This window comes from Nerophis ophidion, linkage group LG05, assembly GCF_033978795.1.
Source record: "Nerophis ophidion isolate RoL-2023_Sa linkage group LG05, RoL_Noph_v1.0, whole genome shotgun sequence".
Lineage (NCBI taxonomy): Eukaryota > Metazoa > Chordata > Actinopteri > Syngnathiformes > Syngnathidae > Nerophis > Nerophis ophidion.
The window spans coordinates 41,258,248-41,275,607 of NC_084615.1; the positions used below are offsets into that span (position 1 = coordinate 41,258,248).

The following is a 17,360-nucleotide window of genomic DNA, read 5'->3' on the forward strand; positions in this document are numbered from 1 at the left end:
CCTCCAAGTCCCATTTCCATTCTTTGTATATTTGAAATACACTTTTCCCAAACACTGGTGGCTGTTAACCGGGTCATTTGAACTAGCTGGCAAATTCCCCCTTAATGTTAACCCATGGGTGTCAAACTCATTTTAGATCTGGGGCTACATGGAGAGAAATCTACTCCCAATGGGGCCGGACCGGTAAAATCACAGCACGATAACTTAAAAATAAAGACAACTTCAGATTGTGTTCTTTTTTAAAAAATAGAATAAGAACAGGCTTCACGGTGGCAGAGGGGTTAGTGCGTCTGCCTCACAATACGAAGTTCCTGCAGTCCTGGGTTCAAATCGAGGCTCGGGATCTTTCTGTGTGGAGTTTGCATGTCCTCCCCGTGAATGCGTGGGTTCCCTCCGGGTACTCCGGCTTCCTCCCACCTCCAAAGACATGCACCTGGGGATAAGTTGATTGGCAACACTAAATTGGCCCTAGTGTGTGAATGTGAGTGTGAATGTTGTCTGTCTATCTGTGTTGGCCCTGCGATGAGGTGGCGACTTGTCCAGGGTGTACCCCGCCTTCCGCCCGATTGTAGCTGAGATAGGTGCCAGCGCCCCCTGCGACCCCAAAAGGGAATAAGCGGTAGAAATGGATGGAATAAGAACATTCTGTACAAATCATGATGTTTTTTTTACACTTACATGTTGAGGCTAATTGTATTCCATCTTTATTTGTTGTTTTTATTTATGTTTTCTGAATTAATAATGTGACCAGTCAACTCTGGTGTTTAAATTTCCAATCTATCAAGATAAAAAAAATAAATCAAAATGAAATTACAAATTGTTATTTATGTAGTTTGATCATTTTCCTCGACTGATGTACTAACATCATGTGGTTTGTTTTGTACATATGCAGCATCATCTACAAAGATACAAAGAATTGCTATTGCGACATCCAGTGGACACATTTAGAACAACTGTTTCTTCCATTCAAAAATCCATCCATCCATCCATTCATTTTATACCGCCTGTCCCGTTCGGTGTTGCGGGGGGTGCTGGAGCCTATCTCAGCTGAATTCGGGCGGAAGGCGGCGTACACCCTGGACAAGTCGCCACCTCATCGCAGGGCCAACACAGATAGACAACATTTCAGGTACATTTTTATACTAGCAAACTAATCCTGAGGGCCGGATTAAACCTGTCCGTGGGCCTGATCCGGCTCTCGGGCCGCATGTCTGACAGCCCTGCATTAACCCTTTAATCAAAACTAACTGGATAGCTGATGTTATCCGGTTCATGGAAGCTAACATGCTAGCTGACATTGACAGGCTCGAGGCTCACTGAAGTTAAACGCCATGTCAAACCTCACTGGCCAGTTACGTGGTGTCCAAGGAGTGGCCTGGGTGCATGCATGTGGCCCACAGCTCATTTTTTTCTTTTCTGAATAAATTATGTGATCAATTATGTGGGGACGACGTTGCGTAGTTGGGGGAGTGGCCGTGCTAGCAACCCAACGGTTCCTGGTTCTATCCCCACCTTCTACCAACCTTGTCATGTCCGTTGTGTCATTGAGCAAGAAACTTCACCCTTGCTCCCGATTGGTTGTCGTGGTTAGGGCCTTGCATGGCAACTCCCGCCATCAGTGTGTGTGAATGGGTGAAATAGTGTCAAAGCACTTTGAGTACCTTGAAGGTAGAAAAGCGCTAAAAGAAAAGTACCAATGATTGTCACACACATACTAGATGTGGTGAAATATTCTCTGCATTTGACCCATCACCCTTGATCACCTACTGGGAGGTGAGGGGAGCAGTGGGCAGCAGCGGAGCCACGCCCGGGAATAATTTATGGTGATTTAACCCCCAATTCCAACCCTTAATGCTGAGTGCCAAGCAGGGAGGTAACAGGTCCTAATTTTATAGTCTTTGTTATGACTCGGCCGGAATTTGAACTCACGACCTACCGATCTCAGGGCGGACACTCTAACCGTTAAGCCAGTGGTTCTCAACCTTTTTTCAGTGATGTACCCCCTGTGAACATGTTTTTAATTCAAGTACCCCCTAATCAGAGCAAAGCATTTTTGGTTGAAAAAAAAAAAAAGAGATAAAGAAGTAAAATACAGCACTATGTCATCAGTTTCTGATTTATTAAATTGTATAACAGTGCAAAATATTGCTCATTTGTAGTGGTCTTTCTTGAACTATTTGGAAAATAAGGTACACAAATAACTAAAAACTTTTTGAAAAATAAACAAGTGATTCATTTATAAATAAATATTTCTACACATAGAAGTAATCATCAACTTAAAGTGCCCTCTTTGGGATTGTAATAGAGATCCATCTGGATTCATGAACTTAATTCTAAGCATTTTTTCACAAAAAAAGAAATCTTTAACATCAATATTTATGGAACATGTCCACAAAAAATCTAGCTGTCAACACTGAATATTGCATTGTTGTATTTCTTTTCACAGTTTATGAACTTACATTCATATTTTGTTGAAGTATTATTCAATAAAAATATTTATAAAGGATTTTTGAATTGTTGCTAATTTTAGAATATTTAAAAAAAAAAATCACACATACCCCTTGGCATACCTTCAAGTACCCCAAGGGGTACACGTACCCCCATTTGAGAACCACTGCACTAGGCCACTGAGTAGGCTATACAAGTATAACTCATTTATTCATTAATTTATTGGGCCACAAAAACAAAATCAGTTTTAAAAAAAGTAATAAAACACTTTTATCGGATCATTACAGTATAGACGCCAGACAAAGTTTTGATTGTATTCATTTAATTATTTAAATATTGACCTACATTTGGATGTAGCATGTTTAACAAAACGGTAGGGGGGGGGAAAAAACATGCCCTAGGCATTTTTTTTTTTTTCCATTACACGGCCCTTGCTGGGAAACCTTTGGACACCACACTGTGCTAGATGAAGTCAACAGTTGGGAAACTAAAGCTAACTGGTTAGCTGACATCTGCAGCATTTACACACATGTCCAGAATGTACAAATGTTCCAATGTATTGTCCACAGTATATCCCGCCCTCTTATGACGTCTACGACGTAATGACAAACGTACGTAACACGTGCAAGCGCATTAGCTCTGGGGGATGTTAAAACTAATGATAGCGATTTGCATATTTAGAATATACATTCAATCATAGCTAATGCAATCATAACAACAACATGACTGCAAATTGTTTGTCGCTTCTTTTGGACTGCGTCTGTATGTGTGCGTCCACACGTATGCTCCTTGTGCATACATGTGGACGAGACAAGATGAGTGACCGCTATGAACACCAATCATTTTGTGTGGGCAAGTAAAACATTTTATTACACAAACCAATTAATTGGGAAAAATATAGACAATTTTAAAATAAATATGTACTCTTAAACCATTAATGGTAACATGAGCTAGCCGGTGGTGTTTTTGTTATACACTACATGCCCCTAAAGCTGACCAACACGCCGGACTGTAGTCAGTTGGAAGCGTGTCTTAATGAAATTAAACAATGGATGTCCGCTAACTTTTTGCAACTTAACGCCAAAAAAACGGAAATGCTGATTATCGGTCCTGCTAGACACCGACCTCTATTTAATAATACAACTTTAACATTTGACAACCAAATAATAAAACAAGGTGACTCGGTAAAAAATCAGGGTATTATCTTCGACCCAACTCTCTCCTTTGAGTCACACATTAAAAGCGTTACTAAAACGGCCTTCTTTCATCTCCGTAATATCGCTAAAATTCGCTCCATTTTGTCCACTAAAGACGCCGAGATCATTATCCATGCGTTTGTTACGTCTCGTCTCAATTACGGTAACGTATTATTTTCGGGTCTCCCCATGTCTAGCATTAAAAGATTACAGTTGGTACAAAATGCGGCTGCTAGACTTTTGACAAGAACAAGTAAGTTTGATCACATTACGCCTGTACTGGCTCACCTGCACTGGCTTCCTGTGCACTTAAGATGTGACTTTAAGGTTTTACTAATTACGTATAAAATACTACACGGTCTAGATCCAGTCTATCTTGCCGATTGTATTGTATCATATGTCCCGGCAAGAAATCTGCGTTCAAAAGACTCCGGCTTATTAGTGATTCCTAGAGCCCCAAAAAAGTATGCGGGCTATAGAGCGTTTTCCGTTCGGGCTCCAGTACTCTGGAATGCCCTCCCGGTAACAGTTCGAGATGCTACCTCAGTAGAAGCATTTAAGTCTCACCTTAAAACTCATCTGTATACTCTAGCCTTTAAATAGACCTCTTTTTTAGACCAGTCGATCTGCCGCTTCTTTTCTTTCTCCTATGTCCCCCCCTCCCTTGTGGAGGGGGTCCGGTCCGATGACCATGGATGAAGTACTGGCTGTCCAGAGTCGAGACCCAGGATGGACCGCTCGTCGGGACCCAGGATGGACCGCTCGCCTGTATCGATTGGGGACATCTCTACGCTGCTGATCCGCCTCCGCTTGAGATGGTCTCCTGTGGACGGGACTCTCGCTGCTGTCTTGGATCCGCTTTGAACTGAACTCTCGCGGCTGTGTTGGAGCCACTATGGTTTGAACTTTCACAGTATCATGTTAGACCCGCTCGACATCCATTGCTTTCGGTCCCCTAGAGAGGGGGGGGTTGCCCACATCTGAGGTCCTCTCCAAGGTTTCTCATAGTCAGCATTGTCACTGGCGTCCCACTGGATGTGAATTCTCCCTGCCCACTGGGTGTGAGTTTTCCTTGCCCTTTTGTGGGTTCTTCCGAGGATGTTGTAGTCGTAATGATTTGTGCAGTCCTTTGAGACATTTGTGATTTGGGGCTATATAAATAAAAATTGATTGATTGATTGATGTATTGCCAAAAGTATTTGGCCACCTGCCTTGACTCACATATGAATTTAAAGTGCCATCCCATTCTTAACCCATTGGGTTCAATATAATGTCGGTCCACCTTTTGCAGCTATTACAGCTTCAACTCTTCTGGGAAGGCTGTCCACAAGGTTCCGAAGTGTGTTTATAGGAATTCTCGAACATTCTTCCAAAGGCACATTGGTGAGGTCACGCACTGATGTTGGTGGAGAAGGCCTGGCTCTTAGTCTCCGCTCTAATTCAACCCAAAGGTGTTCTGTCGGGTTCAGGTCAGGACTCTGTGTAGGCCAGTCAAGTTCATACACACAAGACTCTGTCATCTGATTAATCTGATTCTATCATTCGGATAGGTGGCCAAATACTTTTGCCAATAGTGTGTGTTTTCTGCTTTGAAAAATGTAACTTTGAGCAAGTTGCAAAGAGCCACTTTTAACTGTCTCATGGAAGTTATCTGGATAGCTAAACTAAAGCTAACTGTCCAGCTGAAATTAATTGACTAAAAGTACTTGGCTGGAAAGTTAAAGCTAGCTGACTTTAACTGGCTCATAGAAGCTAACTGGATTCCATCAAGTCCTTCAAAGGACAAGGATTAAGGCTTTCAGCTGTTGACTGTAGCAGAAATCCAAGTACAATTTCTTAGCTATTCCGTCCTTTGACCTCACATAGATGCAAAGTTGATTCTTTTTTTCCACACAGTTTATTTTTAGCTTTAAATGCTTCTTAATGTGCACTGTGTTGTGTACAAGAACAGACGTGGGGTTTATGTCTTTGAAAAGGAGGTATGCCTGTTAAAATTGCCATAAGAATCCACCAGTGTTTCCAGAAGGGGGGCGGGGCTCCACTGGCGACCATCACTGTATTTAGGTCTGGTTCAATTTTTTCTGCCTACCTAATAATTGTTGAGTTGAGTTTGAGTTCATTTCGAACATGCAAGCACACAACATGATACCTCACAATTTTCAGTTTCTCTTTTCAACATGTTCAAAAAGGAGTAGGAGGAAGCGGAGCTGTAAACAGACAGTGGAAATAATGACTTATGAGATGATGTGGTGTTACTCACTCACACAAAAAACCTAACCGGAATACAGTAGTAACTCAACTTAGGATATTAATTGGTTGTGTGACAAAGCTTTTAACTTTTAACACTTGTATCTCCAATCAATCTCTCACACTAACTTTATTTAAAACAATTTCATTGGTACCTGGCCACCCCCAAACAGCCTCATTTTAACATGTAACATGAAAGAAAAAACACTAGATAAGAAATATTGTTCAAAAACTATAAAATATAATGTGGTACTAATAAATACAGTAGTTTTATGAAAGTTCATTGATAAATCACCAATGCAATCTTTTCGGTAACTGGTTGTTACTGTATGCACTTGAGGTTTCTGGACTTCGCACCAGACTGGTGAGTCCAACCGGTTTTATAAGAACTCATATGTCTGTCTTTCCTCTTAGCATACTGTATATATGGTGGTGGTACTAATTATTTGACAGGATTGCTGAGGCCTTTCCTATACTTTTTGGCTAATGTCTTTGATTCAGCCACCCTCTTTTAAATCTGCATAGAATATCTTCCCAAGTAATCCGATTGCATACTGTACACTGTACATCCATGGTGAACCAATCTGTTGTCCTTAGCTCAGGGGCATATGCTGCATGTACATGTGACTTTGATGCTATCACTATTCCTCAAAAGTCAACCGCTTCTTTCCTGGCTGTGACAAGTATCCCACCTGGGATTTTTGTGAGGAATAGTTCATTGGTAGATCATCAGCGAAATTCAGATTGATTGATTGAAACTTTTATTAGTAGATTGCACAGTACAGTACATCTTCCGTACAATTGACCACTAAATGGTAACACCCGAATAAGTTTTTCAACTTGCTTAAGTCCGGCTCCATGTTAATCAATTCATGGTATCATCTTTGGTGCCATTCTTTTACCCGTCTGAGGTTGAGCACCTCGTTGTACTTCTCTCTTGGAAAATTACTTAATTGGGAACACACCCTTTTAGTTGTAGAACCGGTTGTTACTATGGATTCATTTGAAGTTTGACTTTGTCAGGTTTAACAAGCAATATACATGGTGGTGGTACTAAATCCATCTCTTTTTTCCTGAGGGAACTCTCCTGAAGGAATCAATAAAGTACCCTCTATATCAGGGGTAGGGAACCTATGGCTCTAGAGCCAGATGTGGCTCTTTTGATGACTGCACCTGGCTCTCAGATAAATCATGGTAAGTAATGAATAATTCCGCTGGTAATCACAGTGTCAAAAGTAACGTTAAAAATATAAAACATTCTCATGCATTTAAATCCATCCATCCGGTTTGTACCGCACCAGTTCAACAAGTCGCATTAATGGTAAGAAGTATTTTATTTATTGTTGTATAGCTTCAGAATAACAATTTTATTAAAAAGAATAAGGTACTTATTTTACTCTAAAAATGTTGGTCTTACTTAAAAATGCACTCATTGTTGTATTCAGTCTTAAAAAAAATATTATACGGCTCTCACGGAAATACTTTTTAAAATATCTGGCTTGTATGGCTCTCTCAGCCAAAAAGGTTCCCGACCCCTGCTCTATATCATTATTCATTAATACGTACATACGCGCACACATTGGTACTTACCCACATACATAGGTACCTACGCTCCCACATACATACACAAATACAGTACATACACCCACGTGCACATTCACTGTACAAACACATATATACATACTGGTCTTATACAAGCACATATGCATACATAGTCATGCACATAATCGCGTGTCAGCAAACATATTAACGTTCCCCTAGGGGAAACTGGATAAAAAAACAGCACACTGAAAAAGCTTAACCTATTGTAACTATAACAATCTACAAGGTTAAAATAGTTCACTTCTTTCTTTCCCTCCATTTATCTGATTTATTTTGTAATTTAAGTTATTACATATATGTATTGTTGCATTTGAAACAATTGTATTGTTGATAAAAGAGGTAATTATTATATCCTGCTCCGGTCCGGCTGCCCCAAACAATAATATAAATCCATTTAATAAAGTCTGATACAAATAAGGCAACAAGAAGTATTTCATACTTCTTTTGTAAAGTACATCTGTACAGCAAATATGGGTAACTACATCATCAATATGAATTGCTTGAGTAGCTGGACAAGAACAATAAAAAAAAAAAAATAACACTTCGGTTCTCTATCAACAAAGTATTGGATAGGGACTCAAAATCAGACAGGATGCCAAAAAATCAGATCGGGATCAAAGGCCAAAAATGTTAACTGGGACATCCCGAGTAACCTTAATTACATCCCTAGTAACATTAATGTTGCTTAACGGTTTTTTTTTCCACTTGTGTACCCCCCCACACACACACATGATTTTATATGAGGAACAATTGTGAAATCCGAAGCTTCCTGGACTGTATTGCATGCTGCTCTCTGCTGGTTTGGAATGATCATAACACTGGGCCAATTTAAACCTGCCAGTTTGCACCGTTTGCCATCAGATTCCAAAGGGAATATTTACAGGCAGTTTTCCCATTTTCAAGAGTGACCACAAGGCGGCCATTGAGGGTTCTGGAGGTGTTGGAGGGAGGCAGACAGAAGCGCCTCAGTCCACACCAGGTACATGATTTATGACCTATTTGCATGGAAGCCGCTCCTTCTCACAAGGGGCAAATTCAAACAAATGTAAAGCGGTGTTCCATAAAATTTGCACTTACTGTTTTAACGATACAATGACTTTCTAACACAATAAAATAAGACAAATATCCAAACAGCTTGGACTTTTCTTAATTTTATTGTACTGTGTGACTTCAAAATGGGGTACAACATGGGCACACTTGTAAACTAGCTGAATAATCTCTATATCATATATAAACTTCAATAAAATAGTTATCTAGTGGCAATTTTGATGCATTAACTGCCTAAAAAAGCCATTAACACATCTGGTGGTAAATGATAAATTAAAAACATACAAAAAGAGGCAGATAAACACATGCCATAATGACTTGTGTATGTTTGGTACCATTTGACCAATTTCTTAACAAGTGGCAGGCTACACAAAGCACCCGATTAATAAAACACATCTTAGGATATAATGTAACACAAAAAGGACTGGAATTAGCAATGTAAGCCGGCTGGTTGTTTATGCGGTTATTATTAAATGTTTTTGATGCTACCAGTTGTTTAAAAATTGCGAGGAAAAACTTTAAAAAGTCATGATTTTGCCATTACACAGCTAACAATGCTGACTTTTGTTGGAAAGATGTATTTATCCAACAATATGCTTATATTGTGAATGTAGTTTCTGCACTGAGCTGTTGAATATGTTCACTCTCTAATGTAACCAAATACGATAAAAAACCCCACTTGTATTTATTGTGTAGTGATATTGTAGCGACAGACGAGCAAGCAACAACAGGCTAGTTGGCAGTAATTATTTCCAATAAAATAGAAACTATCGCTGCTGTTGGGATTGTGTGCGAGCTTGTTTATTATTTTACTACAGAAGTGCCAAGAAGTTCTCCTATTATTGAAAGAACATTTTGGCAATTTGTGATTGCCTATCCAGCTATTTGGGATTGAGCGCTAACAAAGGGAAAGGAATTACATGAAGATGAGAAGCAAGAAGGGTTTGGCAAGAAGGATTCAAAGCTAACGAGGGTAGGCTTACAATCTACGAGCCACTGCAGATGTCTCAATGTGGAGCAGCGAAGTGGTGGCGATGATGGTGATGGCATCCTTTACGCAGCGGCCCTTCTCAGCTGCTGCTTACCAGTTGTCCAGGAAGTCGAACCCAGTCTTCATCATGTTGTTGCTGGAGTTGAACTGCAGGGAGGACACCAGGGAGCAGAATGAAACACCTCAACTAAACACTAAGTTAATGACAAACATGAATACAGTTGATATCAATATAATGCAGCCATGATCATACTGTAACATATTGAATTGAAAAAGCAGAAATGTCATGTAAAGCAATTATTAGCAGAAAATGTTAAACATTCAAGTACAGTGGAATCTTGATTTACAAACCTCACTTTTTGTGAACTTTCACATTTACGAACCATTACATCGAGCCAAATATGCTTCTGTTTGTAAATCATGTCTCTGTGTACAAACACTTCATTCATTCATTCAATTTGTCAATTTAAGGAGGAAGAGCCCTCCAAGTCACTTGCTGGGCAGTACAGTACACTACTCGTCACTTGTCAGTACTTAGGCATGTGTGCTTCTTCCATATTTTTTTGTTTTTAGACTAGTTGTCTATTTTGTTAACTCAAGAGTCCCCAAAAGACAACAGACCAGCATGAAAAGGAGGGAATCGCTGTGGAGTTTTAATTTTTTTTTTGCAAAAAGTACATTTATAGTGCTCGCAAGTACGGAATTGAATATAAATTGACAAAGCAGGCTTTGTTCTACAACAAATTTTAATTGTGATAAGACTGGACCTTTCTGGATAAAGATGTCAAAGCCTACTTATACCACAGAGGAAGACACAATCCATCCATCCATCCATTTTCTACAGCTTATTCCCTTTGGGTCGCGGGGGGCACTGGTGCCTATCTCAGCTACAAACGGATGGAAGGCGGTGTACACCCTGGACAAGCCGCCACCTCTTTGCAGACACACAAACTCACAAGCACCCCTCTATTCTTCCCGTGTCTGCCCACTCTAGTAAGCTGCACATTTGCCGACAACAAGGAAAAGTGGATTTTATGTTGGTATATGTTTACTATTGTAGCAAAAAAAGTTGAGGATTTTTGTGAGTTCTGATCGTTTGTAAGGGCAACAAAGGGACTCTTTAGCGTGCGCGTGTTGTCAGAGCAGCGCATATAAAGGACAGCAACTTGTCATTGTTTTTGCGTTGTTAATAAAGATCCATCATCCCTTGTTGTGTTTGTTTATAAATATTGCACTTTTTATCGTGTTAAAATGTACAAACTTTTACTATTTTTTTGATATTTACATTGTTTCTCATGGTTAAATTAGCTTCCATATACAAACCCCGTTTCCATATGAGTTGGGAAATTGTGTTAGATGTAAATATAAACGGAATAAAATGATTTGCAAATCATTTTCAACCCATATTCAGTTGAATATGCTACAAAGACAAACTCATAAACTTTATATTTTTTGCAACTAATCATTAACTTTAGAATTTGGTGCCAGCAACACATGACAAAGAAGTTGGGAAAGGTGGCAATAAATACTGATAAAGTTGAGGAATGCTCATCAAACACCTATTTGGAACATCCCGCAGGTGTGCAGGCTAATTGGGAACAGGTGGGTGCCATGATTGGGTATAAAAGCAGCTTCCATGAAATGCTAAGTAATTCACAAACACGGATGGGGCGAGGGTCACCAATTTGTAAGCAAATTCTCGAAAAGTTTTAGAACATTTTTCAACAAGCTATTGCAAGGAATATATGGATTTTACCATCTACGGTCCGTAAAATTATCAAAAGGTTCAGAGAATCTGGAGAAATCACTGCACATAATCGATGATATTACTGACTTTTGATCCCTCAGGCGGTACTGCATCAAAAACCGACAGCAGTGTGTAAAGGATATCACCACATGGGCTCAGGAGCTCAGGAACACTTCAGAAAACCACTGTCAGTAACTAAAGTTGGTCGCTACATCTGTAAATGCATGTTAAAACTCTACTATGCAAAGCGAATGCCATTTGTCAACAACACAAAGTAACGCCGCCAGCTTCGCTGGGCCTGAGCTCATCTAAGATGGAGTGATGGAAAGTGAAAAAGTGTTCTGTGGTCTGACGAGTCCACATTTCAAATTATATTTGGAAACTGTGGACGTGGTGTCCTCCGGAACAAAGAGGAAAATAACCATCCGGATTGTTATAGGCGCAAAGTTCAAAAGCCAGCATCTGTGATGGTATGAGGGTAGATTAGTGCCCAAGGCATGGGTAACTTACACATCTGTGAAGGCACCATTAATGCTGAATGGTCCATACAGGTTTTGGAGGAACATATGTTGTCATCCAAGCAATGTTATCATGGACGCCCCTGCTTATTTAAGCAAAACAATGCCAAGCCACGTGTTACAACAGCGTGGCTTCGTAGTAAAAGAGTGTGGGTACTTTTTTGGCCCGCCTGCAGTACAGACATGTTTCCCATCGAAAATGTGTAGCGTATTATGAAGCGTAAAATACGACAACAAGACCCCAGACTGTTGAACAACTTAAGCTGTACATCAAGCAAGAATGGTAAAGAATTCCACTTTCAAAGCTTCAACAATTAGTTTCCTCAGTTCCCAAACGTTTGAGTGCTGCGATGTAACACAGTGGTGAACATGCCCTTTCCAACTACTTTGGCACGTGTTGCAGCCATGAAATTCTAAGTTAATTATTTGCAAAAAAAAAAAAAAAGTTTATGAGTTTGAACATCAAATATCTTGTCGTTGTAGTGCATTCAACTGAATATGGGTTGAAAAGGATTTGCAATGTATTCCGTTTATACTTACATCTAACACAATTTCCCAACTCATATGGAAACGGGGTTTGTACGAACATTTCTATTTACAAACCCTGTTCAACAACCAAGTTCCACTGTATTGTATTTTAATATGAACAATAGAGGCTGTGATGTCATTCATTATAGTGACCAGCAGCAGATGCAGTTAATCAAAAGGCTCAAATAGTAGCAGTTTTCTGCCTGAACCGGTTGCTATTGGTTGTATTCACATGTCTGGCTCATTAACTACGGAAAGCTCGAAGTGGCGGGTTAGCGAGCGTCTGTCATATACTGTTCTGGACGGCATTTTGTCTTTCTTGAAGAAAAATGCCCCACGCTTGCGTTGTTTTAGGCTGTCGGAACCATTCAAATCACTGACAGCTTAAAGCTTTCTTCAGGTTTCCTCGAGAGGCGATCAAGGAGGGTGAAAGAGTGCCAGATTTGACGAAAGACGATGAGAAAAGTGGCACACACTCCAGTTCAAGAGAGCAGATCGAGTTGAAAAACGCACAAGTTTGCAGTGAGCACTTCGTTAAAGGTTCTTTTTTAACCACTTTTAAAGTTTAGTACTTCTCATTTAAGTGTTATCTTGATATTATTTGTATTTGATCTTGTTTCGGAGTTTTTAAAATGCATTTTTGCTACGAGTGAATCGTAAAGCACCAGCTCGACATGTCTAAATGAAAGTAATCAATTGTGAGCAAAACCTAAAAGACTTAAGCTGTTACCAAAAGCAGCAGTCATAAATAAATATTTCAGCACATACATGTTGACATCTACAGTTGTATTTTGATAAAGACTGGGAAAACTTGTACTCGTAAACGACGCCTACAACAACAACAACAAACATGGCGGTAGATGTGGAGTTAAATCATGAAGTCCAACCTTACCCGAACAAAAACTATGCATATTTTATCTGGTAGAGTCAATTTCCTTCACCCAGCCACACACTAAGAAGTTGTAGACCTCCATGCGTTCCCAAGTTTTCATCTGTTTTGTTGCTTAAGATGGCCTTTGGAGCAAAATAGTTTGATATATCTGGGAACGCAACAGACATAATCTTTGGAATCCCTCGACAAATCTTTCGATAATGTATAGGGAAAGATACTGTTACATGGTTTGCATTTTTTTCTCGTATCTGCTTTTAGTGGTAGGAGCTAGGTCCTTTGCATTCTCTGATAATGGCCCACCACTTCGTTCACTTCCTTTCACAAATGATGTGACCTAATAGAAACTATAGAATAGATTTAATTTTCCGGTGGGGCCTTTTTTTAACCAAATTTTTTTTTAGCAACTTTAAATCGTAACTGTACTTTTTTTGGAATGTTGCCCAGCATTCTCAATCATTATTAGACAAGAACACATCTTATATGCTGTCTGGCCATCCGTGTAAAAACAAAACATGTACTACGGCTAATACTAATATTGATCATGATTGTTTGTTTTTCAGCAAGTACAGATTGGTGTCCAATCGCAGTGTTGAGCATTACAAACTCAAACGCATTTAGTGCTGAGTAGAAGCTAGCTTATCTCCTAACATAGGGAATGGCGTGGCTCGGTTAATAAACCGGACGTACCGGCAACTTGAGGGTTCCTGGTTTGATCCCTGGCTTCTGCTATCCTACTCCGGTCCGTTGTGTCCTTGAGCCAGCAACTTCACCCTTGCTTCCGATGGGTCGTGGTTAGGGCCTTGCATGGCAGCTCCCGCCATCAGTGTGTGGATGTGCAAATAGTGTCAAAGCGATTTATAGTACCTTGAAGGTATAAAAGCGCTATTAAAATATTTAGCTTTTACGGATAATACCGTAGCACACCGATGTGTTACTACACTACAAAATAATCTTGCTAAAATGTGTTTATTCTACAGGTTACGGAGCGTAAATTAAGTATTGTCGGTTTTTGAATGCATTTTTAAAGTGATTTAGAGGGAAAATTCATTAGCTGCCTTGCTAGCCACCAAGAACGAGCTGATTTTTTCATGTTAGAATGCAATAAAACAAATCAAAAACTTTTGTCTTCTTGTGCCTCATAACGATTATCGATGATAGGCAAAATTCCCACAAAAGTGCCGTTCCCCTTATAACTTTTTAACAGCCCAAGCTTACGCTCAGGAACTTAAATGAGTCCTGGGTCATGTTTTGTTTTTTGCTGTAGCGAGGTAATTTGAAATTAGCGCGTCAATAACATTTATATCTTTTAAGTTTGTATTTCTCTGTAAGAATTAACATTCTGCACTTTATTTTGAGATATTTGGGTGTGTGCATGTGAGTGTTAAGATGTTAACTACCTGGGAAAAGGCGGGACTGCCGGGCGAGGGCTCTTTCTCCTTCTCGACGCTGCTGGAGAGAGTGGGGGACTTGGAAAGGATGTTGGAGGGGTACACCTCGTCCACGGTGTAGCCGACGACCGGCAGTGTGCTCTGAGATCGCTCCCAGCCTGCTACTGACGACAAGACGCTGACCGGAGGGGCGGGGCTCGGAGAGATGGAGATGGACGCTGGTGTTGCGCTCACAACTGCAGGGGCTGATACAGGAGGGTGCGGCGCTGGGGGCTTGGGTGCTCTCTGTTTGGTAGCCCTGGATGGAGCTGGAGGGTGGGGGTCAGCCATCGCCTCCTGCTCTTTGGCGGGGAAACACGTTTCCTGTTGACAAACACATTGAAGTTAAGCCAAGTGAAATAAAATACATGTGATCGTGACAGAAGACCCACCTGGCGCAGATACGAGGGCAGTGGCTTCTCTCCTTTTTCCAAGGATTTGATCTGACTGGGGGTAAGCGACTGGAAGTCAGCTTGCTCCCCCTCCAGCCTGGACCTCTCAGCGCTGATCTTCCAGAAAGCAGACTCCTCCTCAGGCCTCCTGTTCTCACTGACCGACACCTAGACAGACACAATGATAAGATAATACTTTTAATTGCTCAAAAGACACAATTACTCCCGCTTTGTTTACATTACAGTATGATGTCTAAGGTCATACAGTGAAGAATACGACAATCACTACCTTTGTTCCGGCAGTACACTTGCCGATCTGGCTGGAGTGCAGGTTTTTTGCCATTTTCAGGTCCCCCTGGGATACTGACACGGCCTGGTCACCAGTGCCTGATGTCAAGCTGAATTCCAACTGGCTCTAAAAGAAAAAAAAGTGAAGACGGGAAACTTTCTATTAGAGCATGCAACGAAAAAGAGGCTAATGTATCCTGAAGTCACATACAGTGGGGCAAAAAAGTATTTAGTCAGCCACCGATTGCGCAAGTTCTCCCACTTAAAATGATGACAGAAGTCTGTAATTTTCATCATAGGTAAACTTCAACTGTGAGAGACAGAATGTGAAAAAAAAAATCTGGGAATTTTAAAGAATGTATTTGTAAATTATGGTGGAAAATAAGTATTTGGTCAACCATTCAAAGCTCTCACTGATGGAAGGAGGTTTTGGCTCAAAACCTCACGATACATGGCCCCATTCATTCTTTCCTTAACACGGATCAATCCCCCTGTCCCCTTAGCAGAAAAACAGCCCCAAAGCATGATGTTTCCACCCCCATGCTTCACAGTAGGTATGTTGTTCTTGGGATGCAACTCAGTATTCTTCTTCCTCCAAACACGACGAGTTGAGTTTATACTAAAATGGATACATGGATGCAACAACAGAGGATTGGGAGAATGTCATGTGGTCAGATGGAACCAAAATAGAACTTTTTAGTATAAACTCTACTCGTCATGTTTGGAGGAAGAAGAAGACTGAGTTGCATCCCAAGAACACCATACCTACTGTGAAGCATGGGGGTGGAAACATCATGCTTTGGGGCTGTTTTTCTGCTAAGGGGACAGGATGATTGATCCTTGTTAAGGAAAGAATGAATGGGGCCATGTATCGTGAGATTTTGAGCCAAAACCTCCTTCTATCAGTGGAAGCTTTCAATGGTTGACCAAATACTATTTTTCACCATAATTTACAAATAAATTATTTAAAATTCCTACAATGTGAATTCCTGGATTTTATTTTCACATTCTGTCTCTCACAGTTGAAGTGTACCTATGATGAAAATTACAGACCTCTGTCATCATTTGAAGTGGGAGAACTTGCACAATCGGTGGCTGACTAAATACTTTTTTGCCCCAGTGTATATGATTAATGTTTACCTTGGTTTCCCATGAGAAAGGAGCCGAATGTTCATCCTGCCATGTAATATCCTGAAGACACATGCACGGGAACACTTAATATTTTACAATAGCATTTAATAAATCAAGTTCTGACTACTGATAAGTAAACAATGTGTTAATCAAGAAGTTAAAGGGAAGCTAGTTTGCATATTTTCATTGGTACGTTGGCCTGCGATAAAATGCGACTTGTCCAGGGTGTACCATGCCTTCATATAGCGTGCAGCTGGTATAGGCTCTAGTCCCCACGTGACCCCGAAAGGGACAAGCGGTAAAAAAAAAGATGGATGGACGTTCTGGGAACGTGGCTATGTCAGCAACACAGCTAGCAAGTTGTTGTCACCAAACTATAAAACATTTAGCTTACGATGTCAGACCGTTAAACCCACCTCTTCCCCAAAATGGACAATTTTCTGGCCTGTCTGTATGAGCAGTTTGGGGTAACAGACCACCTCTTCTCGGTGTACTCTGTGCATCGCATATCGGCTCTGGATGTTGGGGTCCATGATACTGTTGTCAATGGCGCTGTCTTGTTCCTGGGGCGACATTTTGTCCCACATCGAACCGTGCTTGCTTTTGATTTTCTCCCTCTCCTGCATTATCTTACTGGCCATGGAGTTGATGGACGAAAAGTACTGGAATTTTCTGTCCTCCATAGTGTGGGCTTCGAGCCCCGCCATGGTCGTGGCGGCCATTTTGGATTGCTTCCAGATGTTTATGTTGTGGGAAGGCGATGACAAGGCGGGGCGTGTGAGATTCAATGACCTTGTCGGTTGGTATTGTATTTGTGTCAAGTTGTAATTCGTAGCGGTGGAATTTTAAAATCTAACCATTTTAACAGTGTCGATAGCTAGTATTAATGTTTTAAGATTTGCTCAC

General features: G+C 40.6%; 1 protein-coding gene across 1 annotated transcript; it reads right to left on the minus strand.

The window, feature by feature from the left end:
- Positions 1-8,628: 8,628 nt before the first annotated feature.
- Positions 8,629-17,225, minus strand: lg05h1orf198 (linkage group 05 C1orf198 homolog). Its single transcript, XM_061900960.1, has 6 exons — positions 16,871-17,225; positions 16,464-16,514; positions 15,325-15,450; positions 15,036-15,203; positions 14,614-14,967; positions 8,629-9,678 (listed from the first exon to the last, which is right to left on the minus strand). Exons 1-6 carry the CDS (start codon positions 17,174-17,176, stop codon positions 9,622-9,624), a joined length of 1,062 nt encoding a protein of 353 aa, XP_061756944.1. The 5' UTR covers positions 17,177-17,225; the 3' UTR covers positions 8,629-9,621.
- Between the last annotated feature and the right edge of the window lie 135 nt (positions 17,226-17,360).